The sequence below is a fragment of the Chenopodium album genome, chromosome 3, assembly GCF_948465745.1.
Source record: "Chenopodium album chromosome 3, dcCheAlbu1.1, whole genome shotgun sequence".
Classification (NCBI taxonomy): domain Eukaryota; kingdom Viridiplantae; phylum Streptophyta; class Magnoliopsida; order Caryophyllales; family Amaranthaceae; genus Chenopodium; species Chenopodium album.
Window position 1 is genome coordinate 1017133 of NC_137836.1, and position 10794 is coordinate 1027926.

The 10794-nt window shown below is 36.7% G+C and overlaps 1 protein-coding gene across 1 annotated transcript; it reads left to right on the top strand.

Moving 5' to 3' along the window:
- Positions 1-6227: 6227 nt before the first annotated feature.
- LOC145609840 (uncharacterized) lies at positions 6228-10140 on the top strand. Its single transcript, XM_081665238.1, has 2 exons — positions 6228-8081; positions 8377-10140. The coding sequence occupies exons 1-2, from the start codon at positions 6625-6627 to the stop codon at positions 9833-9835; spliced, it is 2916 nt and encodes a 971-aa protein (XP_081521364.1). The 5' UTR covers positions 6228-6624; the 3' UTR covers positions 9836-10140.
- The last annotated feature ends 654 nt before the right edge of the window (positions 10141-10794 follow it).

Sequence of the window (10794 nt, forward strand, 5' to 3'; positions counted from 1 at the left end):
GATCTTGTTCCTAGGCCTTCAGGGAGAAAAATTGTTACTTGTAAATGGATTTTCAAGAAAAAGGAGGGGATGACACCTGCGGAGGGGATCAAGTATAAGGCTCGAGTAGTTGCAAGAGGGTTCACACAAAGAGAGGGGATAGACTACAATGAGATCTTCTCACCTGTGGTCAGACACACTTCCATCAGGGTGCTACTAGCAATAGTTGCACATCAGGATTTGGAGCTTGAGCAACTAGATGTGAAAACAACTTTTCTACATGGAGAGTTGGAAGAGAATATTTACATGACCCAACCGGATGGTTTCCAAGTTCCAGAAAAAGAAGACCATGTTTGCAAGTTGAAGAAGTCCTTGTATGGGCTAAAGCAGTCTCCTAGGCAATGGTACAAGAGGTTTGATAGCTACATGATGGAGCTAGGCTACAACAGGAATCCGTATGATTGTTGTGTATACCATAACAAGTTGACAGATGGGTCTTACATCTACTTAGTTCTATATGTAGATGATATGTTGATAGCAGCGAAGAACAAGTCTGATATTCAGAAATTGAAGGGTTTTCTCAGTGCCGAGTTTGAAATGAAGGATTTGGGTGCGGATCGAAAGATATTGGGCATGGAGATTTATAGGGATAGGGCTCAAAAGAAACTTTTCTTATCGCAGAAAGGCTACATTGAGAAGATATTGTCGAAGTTTGGCTTGTCAACAGCGAAGACTATAGATACTCCAAGCGCGGCCAATTGTCACTTGTCGGTTGCTTTTGCACCAAAGTCTGCTGAGGAGAAGGAGTACATGTCTCGTGTTCCATATGCTAGTGCAGTAGGGAGTTTGATGTATGCTATGGTTTGCACTAGGTTGGATCTTGCACAAGCAGTCAGTGTTGTTAGTAGGTTCATGATTGACCCTGGTAAGGAGCATTGGCAAGCAGTTAAGAGGATTTTTCGTTACCTAAGGGGTACATCTGATGTTGGTCTCATTTATGGTAATGATGTGGCATGTTTAGTTACAGGCTATTCGGATTCTGATTATGCTGAGGATGTTGATGGTAGAAGGTCTATGACTGGTTATGTGTTCACTCTTGGTGGTTCGGTTGTTAGTAGGAAAGCTACTTTGCAGCCTTCAGTGACTTTGTCTACTACTGAAGCAGAGTACATGGCCTTAACAGAAGCATCCAAAGAGGGAATCTGGTTAAAGGGACTAGTTAGTGATCTGGGTCTACATCATGATCAAGCTATAGTATATTGTGACAGTTTGAGTGCAATATGTTTGGCTAAGGATCAAGTGCATCATGAGAGAACTAAACACATTGATGTCAGGTATCATTTTCTACGAATTGAGACAAGAATTAAGGTGAAGAAGGTAGGTACTGCCGATAATCCTGCTGATATGTTCACCAAGCCGGTTTCGCGGAGTAAGTTTGAACACTGTTTGAACTTGCTCAATATTCGAGATTGTTAGTAGCCCTTAGGGGCTAATCTGGAGCTCTACGGGGCTAATCTGGAGTCCTACTGGGCTAATCTGGTCTGGTTGTCTTTCGGGACAAGTCTGGTTGCAGGGAGAGTCTGGGCATTGTGATCAATGCGTCTGGTTATCTGGTTTTGTGAGAGGATTCAAGTCAAGGTGGAGATTGTTGAAATATGCCTTGAATTTGAGTTTAGGAGCAGCGAGCTATAGCTCGAGAGGTAGCTCGGTAGTTTCGGAAGCATATGGAGTTGCGACGAAATTGGAGCTATAGCTCCTATGCGAGTGGGCTATAGCTCACGAAGACATATTGGTTCGACTAGGCCGAGCGATAGCTCGCGTGGTAGCTCACGAAGGTCGAAGGTGAGATAGGGGCCGAGCGATAGCTCGACTGGGGTCCGAGCGATACCTCGCTCGATGGTGAGCGAGAGCTCTCCGTTTGTGCACGGTGGAACCCACACGATTTATTAGGGTTTTATGGGCCGTTTTTATGCACTTATCTATCTTATTTGGGGAAGCTATATATATTCCTAGTTAGGGTTTATTCATAGCTTAGTCTATTATTGATAATTGACATTATCAATCTGTAATATGGAATTTCCTCAAGATCAATAAAGCTTTTCTCTCGCCTGCCCGTGGACGTAGCCAACACATTGTTGGTGAACCACGTAAATCTATGTGTGTTATTTATTTGTTTTGCATTCATTAATTTGTTCTTTCTCACATCCGTTACAACATTACCTCTACGTGATCTCGCATGCTAACTTTAATTTGCTAATCCAACTTTTAATTTCTATATATATACGCTTCCCCTATATAAACAAGACTTCGGATATATATAATAAGCTTTCCAGTCACAAATACTTTGTACTCGGTACATCTCAATCTTAGTTTCCTAGCTTGTACATGTGTTCTATTAGTTACTTGAAAGAGAAATATTTAATCAGTGAAAACAATCTAGCTAAGCAATTGAATTCGATATATATAAACTAAACGAAGGAAACCAGCAACCTCAATGCTTAATCCCTTAGAAAAGCATCATCGACTAAGGGCATGTTCTCATTGACTGAACTCAGCTGAGCTGAACTGAACCGAACCGAACCGAACTGAACTGAGCTGAACTGAATATTTTATAAGAGAAGGAAATTAGGAACTGAACTGAACTGAGCTGAGCTGAACTGAACTGAACTGAATGGAATTTCAACGTATGAGAACATGCCCTAACTTGCATGCATGAAGCATGGCTAGCTCACCATTAAACACTACTCAAAATGACATCAAAGCATTCATCAACCCCATATATAGAGAGACAATATTATCAGTATGTACACATTGTCAGATGGAGAACAAATTAGCCATTTAGTCAAAGTTATCTATCCTGTGATAAAATAACAAGAATGATTATATACACTTGTCGATCAATACAGATAATAATTATGTTAGATGGACTACTAATTAAATTAAGTATTAATCATGTATTTATACTCATCAATTTCTCGAATGAAGGGCGGAAGCGGAACCTGGGGGGCTAGGGTGGGTCTTGGCCTCCCCCTTGACTTGGGTTATCTATTAAGGGCCTATTCCGATTTACTGAATTGAACTGAACTTAACTGAAATAATAAATAGAGCTGAAATGAATTGTTTATGAGAGAAGGGAATTAGAAACTGAACTGAACTGAAATTAAGCGGAAGAGAACAGGCCCTTAATGCTGGTAGAGTTTATGTTGATAGTATTAGAGCTAGCTGACCTGGTTTTGCATATAAATTGAGTTCTTTAGGTACAAAGTTGTTTTTTATTTTTAGTATACAATACTCGGTATTATTTTTATGCGTGAGATATTCCTACATAGTTTGGCCACCCTAATAAAAGATTTCTAGTTAACTGCTCAGAACTCGGAACAACGACAAGAAGGTAGCTAGTGTGATTAATTATATTAAGGGAATGAAATATTAGGAGTTCATAATTGGGAGCTCTAATTTACATGCAATTGCCTAGTATATGACCCTCATTCTTGGAGCATCAACAATTACTACTGCTGTGCTCCCCATGGGCCATGATTGTGATGATTGATTGTAGAAGTATTTATTTATATATATACTCGTACTTATTACATGATTTCAAAACAAGTTTAATTATAACGTACGATTTCATAAAAACTTTGACACCCAAAAAATAAATTGAGTTTGGGAGATGGGTCTACCAGCAAAGACAAATTGAGTGCACTTTTAAAGCACTTTAAGAAACATAGTGGTGTACATCATGAGTGTAGTGTGGTCTTATAGAATCATGATAGATACAGATACAACTGCAGAATCAAAGCATATAGTCGATTTAGATATAGATGTTGTAGTTTTTATTTGTCAACTTTACTACCTTCTAAATACTCAAATTATTCCCATTTCTCTTATCTTCTTTTATTATTGCAACAGTCATGGATATATAGACTTATCGCATAATGTTTGATGTAGTTGGTTTGAGATTTATCGCCCTTCATTCAGACTTGAACTTCATATCTCTACGAATTAAAGTAAAAATCACTTTTAACTCAAGTGTTACTTGTCATGAACAACTTTCAAAATTACTTACTAATTGTAAATCTTTTCAAAATAGTGTTGCGGAAATACTTAAAAAAAAAAAATAGGTTGAAGATCTACGTAAAATCTAGTACTCGAGTAAGATTTTCTTTCCAACACATGAAAGCCATCATCATGAAAGTGCATCAATTATGTGCAATTACACAACATGCTTACTTTTTCCATATGTTCTCTATGAAGATACATGTTTGGAAATAATAATGTTGATTTCCCTCCAAAATCAATATATTAATTTAGCATATTATGTGCCTAATTGAACCTAATATTGTGAGATCGATTAATAAAACAAGTTTCCTTGTGACTCTTGTCATGTCTATTGTAGCTTATAGTTTATACAGATTTCATATAACTAACATATATAAACATCAAGACATACATCAAGTAGATTGTCAAATCAATAAAAAGCTTGGTTATAGCGTAATATCTAAGATTGTGACTAAAAAAACTTTTCAAAATGAGTAATGAAAAAAAAAAATCAAATTTTGAATTCAACAACATCAATAATAATCCAACAAAACTTATTTTCAATGAACAAAACTAATTTTTAATAACAAAATTTATCATACTCATACAATCATATACATGCATACTATTATTACTATATCCCTATGTAGGTCGTGTTAGGCTGTTAGAAAACGGATGAACTCTTTTTTTTCGTCGTTGTATAACTAATTTTGTGCGAATTTTTCAAAATAAGTACTTATTTTATCTAATACATGTTGTACTCCTTATCATTAATAGTACATTATCCGTGTATATAAACTCGTTTAAAGCTCGGAATTAGACAAAAGTAAGCATGTTTAAGGAGAGATTAGTAGTTACATGGGACCACGAGGAAAGGTGATATTTACATTGGTAGCAAAGAAAGAAAAAGAAAGCATTGTTTGACGTTAGCATGTTACTATTAACTTGTTAAAAAAGAGTCTGACTAGCATGTGAAACAGAGTATTCTTGTTTGACCACCCACATCACAATTCACAAATTCACAATACATACATACATACTAAACCTATGTCATTAATTATATTTCAGACTAATTAATTTAATTCTGATGCATTTAATTCTCTCCCTCTCTCTGTAACTGTCTAACTGACACTACTTCAGTATTTAATTACATTAAATTAAATGCTCTCACCTTTTTATTTTCATTAAATTTTATAATAATAAAAAATTAAAAATAGGAAGGTAATTTAAGACACAAACCCCACTTCACTGCTTGGCGTTCTTTACGCCGTTTGCTTTGTAAAAAGTCCACTCGCTCCCTTCCTTCTTTCCCCTGTATTTATTTACAGTATTTATTTATTTATTTAAAAAAAAAAAAAAAACAAATAATCATGTTCTCTCTCTTCAAATTTCACTCTAGGACAAAGTACCAGTGGACACACTACATCTTTATACTCAAATCTCAACGTACTTTATTTTATTTACAGTATGCAATAACTAATTAACGTAGACACAGGATATCAAGTAAGGTTTAGTGAAGTCCTTTAAAAAAAAGTAAAAAAAATTAAGGTTTAGGGTCTGTTCTTATTGACTGAACTGAACTGAGGAATATTTTATAAAAGAGGAAATTAGGAGCTAAACTGAACTGAACTGAGCTAAATTGAACTGAACTAAACTGAATTTCAACGTATGAAAACAAGCCCTTAATGTAGTTCGTGAGGAGTTTATATTGTCCGAGTAAAGGTCGAATATTTTTAACTGCGAAAGATCTATTTTCCTCATCCCTCAGTTCTAAGTATCTAATCTGTAAATACTATTTCATAAAAATCATAAAGGTTGAGGTCTGATTAGGGTCACTTAAACAGAATAACTATAATTTAAAATCGTTGGTAAAAGATACAGAGTAGAACACAACCGAACACCACTTATATACTTAGTACTAGACTCGGATAATCCTATCCTCGTAAATAAAAGAAACCGCGAGTACAAACAATGTATGCTTTAAGCCTAAATTAAGTGTCGCTTCCAAGATTTTAACCAACTAATCTACTTTAATTTGCATCTAACAAAAGCACTCCGTAATACAGTAATATACGATCTTAAGACATGTACCATACTTATTAATGCAATAATACTTGATTTTAGACTAACTAATAAAAAAAGCAATATAAAAAGCTTTGAGCTCTCCAAATTATTCCCTTGACTGTCCCACATTCCAATTTCTCTCTCCTCCAAAATCTTCCATTTTGGCCCTTCTCAACTAAGATCTCTGCTGCAGTCACTCTCTCACTCTCCTTTCTTTTGTTCTTCCTCGTTTCTTTTTTCCTTTAATTAGAACAACTCAACCAAAAAAAAAATTAGTGAAAAATCTCCTACCTTGTTTGTTAGCTTCTTGTTTAGGAGTATTTATCAATACATTCTCATTTTCCCCTTTTTGTTTCTGTGTTTTTTTTTTGCTTTAAACTCAAGTGCCCTTCAATTTTAGGGCAATATACCCTTAAAAAATTAAACCATGTATTCTCCCAATTGGGTACATTTGCTTCATCTTTGATCTATCTTACCCTTCCTTTTTCTGGCATTTTAACCCAGAAAGATTGAATCTTTACCTTCAAAAATAGCCAAAAAAAAATGGTAGTGAAATTTTTGCTGTTGTTTCTGCTGCTAATAATACCCTCTGTTGTGCTATGTTTGGATGCATTGAATGATGATGTTCTTGGGTTAATAGTTTTTAAGGCAGGTCTTCAAGACCCAGAATTAAAGTTAGTGTCTTGGAATGAAAGTGATGATAGTCCTTGTAAATGGGATGGTATTAGATGTGATCCTGCTACTAACAGGGTTACTCAGCTTAATCTTGATAATTTTTATCTTTCTGGTCAGATTAGCCGAGGTCTTTTGCGACTTCAATCCCTTCAAATAATCTCACTTGCTAATAATAATCTTTCTGGGAGTGTTAATCCTGAGTTTGCTCATCTTTGGGGGTTGCAATCTATTGATTTGAGTGGAAATAATCTATCTGGGTCTATTCCTAGTGAGCTTTTTGAACAATGTGGGTCTTTAAAGTCTGTTTCTTTTGCTAATAATGGGTTATCTGGTGTATTACCAGAATCTTTGAGCTCCTGTATGACATTACAGTCTGTTAACCTGTCGTCGAATCGAATTTCGGGTAATCTGCCTGAAAAGATTTGGTCTTTGAATGGGTTGCAGTCCCTTGATTTGTCTGATAATCTGTTGGAAGGTGAAATTCCTCAAGGGTTTGGAGGAATGTACAGTTTGAGGGTGATTAGTCTAAGGAAGAATGCATTTTCTGGGGTTTTACCTGAAGATATTGGGAGCTGTTTACAGTTGCAGTCAGTTAATTTTGGTGAAAATTCATTTTCTGGGGTGATTCCAGAATCATTGCAGAAGCTTAATATGTGTAGTTCAGTAAGTTTGAATGGAAATTTACTGAGTGGGGAAGTTCCTGATTGGATTGGGCATATGCAAAGCCTTGAAAGTTTGGATCTTTCGACGAATCGATTCTTTGGAAGAATCCCTTTTACTTTAGGGAATAATAGATCATTGAAGGAATTGAATTTATCCTCTAATGGAATCACTGGTGGATTGCCTCAATCTCTGATGAACTGTGATAATCTTCTGGCTCTTGATGTTAGTAAGAATTTGTTAAAAGGGAAAATGCCTAACTGGATTTTTGAGATGGGTTTACAGAAATTCTCATTGTCTAGGAATAAATTCAAAGGAATGATTGAGTTTCCTTCTCTTAGAACAAATGCATTGTCTTATCAGAGCCTTCAGGTTCTGGACTTATCTTCGAACGAGTTATCCGGTGTGATTCCATCTGAGATTAAGGCTTTTAGAGGCTTACAGTTTTTAGATATGTCTGGCAATTTGCTAATAGGCTCAATTCCAAGTACTGTGGGTGACTTGAATATGATTCAGGTTATTGACCTGAGTTACAATATGCTAAATGGTAGCATCCCTTCGGAAATTGGAGGTGCAATCGCGCTTAGAGAGCTTAGGCTCGGAGGGAATCGCTTAACCGGGCATATCCCACCTCAGATTGAGAACTGCTCATCCTTGACAGCATTGTAAGTTTTATCCTGTGCATCTTGTTACATTTTGTTAAATGTTTTTCTAAGCTTAATTGATAGATTAACTTATATTAGAAGTTTTATTTTTGCTGCTGGTGTTCTGCTTGAGATATCATATTTCTGTTTTTAGTATATGGGTGTTCTGCTTGAGAAATTGCTTCACTAAAATGTGCATTGTTACTCTACAGAAATATATAGTACATGATGTTGAATTATGCAGTGAAAACTTTAATTGTAGACATTTGATTCGAGTATCTAACAAGGTTTATGTGATTGAACTGAAAATGTGCAGAGTCCTGTCAAAGAACAATCTCACAGGTCCTGTACCTCCTACGATAGCAAAATTGACCAACCTTGAGATTGCTGATTTGTCCTATAACAATCTCTCTGGCAACTTACCAAAAGAGCTTACTGATCTTTCCCACTTAACTGTCTTCAACGTTTCGAACAACAACCTTGAAGGGGAACTTCCCGCGGGTGGCTTCTTTGATTCCATTCCTCTCACATCAGTCTATGGTAATCCATCCCTGTGTGGATCAGTTGTTAATCAGTCTTGCCCTGCAGTCCACCCTAAGCCCATTGTCCTCAACCCGAATCCATCAACTAATTCTGATGATGACTCTTTCCCTTCAAATTCCCATCACAAGAAGCTTATGCTCAGTGTCTCAGCTTTAATTGCCATTGGTGCTGCTGCTTTTATCTTCCTTGGTGTGGTGATCATTTCTCTCCTCAACCTCCATGTCCGAAATTCTTCTCATCAATTGGCTGCCCCAATGGAATTCTCTGGCAAAGATGAGTTCAGTGGTTCTCCAATGAGTGATTCCCAATATGGAAAACTAGTCATGTTCTCTGGTGAAGCTGATTTTGGATCGGGGGCTCATGCTCTCCTCAACAAGGACTCTGAGCTAGGTCGTGGAGGCTTCGGAGTGGTTTACCATACGGTTCTAGGAGATGGGCGCTCAGTTGCAATCAAGAAGCTCAACATCTCAAGCTTAATCAAGTCTCAAGAAGAGTTTGAGAGGGAGGTCAAGAAGCTAGGCAAAGTGAGGCACCATAATCTTGTGTCTCTAGAAGGGTATTACTGGACCCCTTCTTTGCAACTCCTGATCAACGAGTATGTTCCGGGTGGGAGTTTGTTCAAGCACCTTCACGAAGATCCTAGCAGAACATCTCTCTCGTGGCACCAAAGGTTCAATATAGTTGTTGGGTTGGCAAAGGGTTTAGACCATCTGCATAAAATGAACATAGTTCACTATAATCTCAAATCCTCAAATATTTTGATTGACAACTCTGACGAAGCTAAGGTTGGAGACTTTGGGTTAGCAAGGTTGTTGCCTATGCTAGACCGTTATATTTTGAGCAGCAAGATTCAGAGTGCACTTGGGTACATGGCGCCTGAATTTGCCTGTAAAACTGTCAAGATAACAGAAAAATGTGACGTTTATGGCTTTGGAATTTTAGTCCTTGAGATTGTAACTGGAAGGAAGCCAGTAGAATACATGGAAGATGATGTTGTTGTGCTTGCTGAGATGGTTAGAGGAGCACTCGAGGAGGGAAAGGCAGAGGACTGTATTGATCAGAGACTTCAAGGGAATTTTGTCGCAGAAGAGGTTATTCCAGTGATAAAGCTTGGTTTGATATGTGCATCCCAAGTTCCATCAAATCGGCCAGACATGGCAGAAGTGGTTAATATTTTGGAACTCATCCAATGCCCTTCAGAAGGACGAGATGAGGAGATCGAACAGGTTTAGGTTAGTCTTATACCACATTAAGAGGAATGTATATGGTGGCTTTGAAGCGACAAAAAGGTCAAATTAGTTATATTTTGGTTTGTGAAGCAACAGGAAGAAGAGGGTATATAGCAAATGTCATTTCCCTTTCAACATCTTTTGTCAATTGTTTTTTTGGCATATTTGTTTGATGTAATCCTTTTTGGTGTGTTTGGCACCACATATAGCGGTTTTTTTGAGTATCGTTCTGCATACAGCATACTCAAATTTTGGCTGTGTTCATTGCAAATATAATTTCATCAGATAAAGTTACGTCTGAAACTGTGACATATACTGATATACATCAGTTAACTTCAACTGCTTAATCATATTGACACCTTAAACCTCAAGATTCTTCTTGAAAGCAATGTAACACCTAAGTATGAAGTGCAAGATCAAGCTATGTATGTATTCTCTGAAACAACAATTAAACTGAAACTCCGGAGTCAAAAACAACCACTCTAAATTGCTTGCAAAACTTTCAGAAACAAGAATTTTCGTACAAAAAAGCTCATTATTGTCAAGTAACACCCCACCACGTAATAAAGTCACGTATATTATTTTTGAATGTTTAAATTCCAAACACGATTAAACTCTTTTACTATTTTTTTTCCCAGAGCCCGAGGTGAGTCTTGAAATGAATGCACAAGGTGGTTAAACTTCCCGACAAGAAGAAGAAAAATTGCGCAGAAAGAAAAGCAGACTTAAGCAACAAAATTAATTAAGACATAATTTGGATTCATTCACAGTTAAAAAACAAACAATAAAATAAACAAACATCATAATTAGTACACATAGCACACGCCGTAGACGTGCAGGTAGTACGTATAAATTAATTGATGCATGCGAATTACCTTCAACTTCACGCACTATCACTCCCAACACTTAACACTTTGAATTAAATACACTTATAACATTTGACATAATTATTACACCTTAGT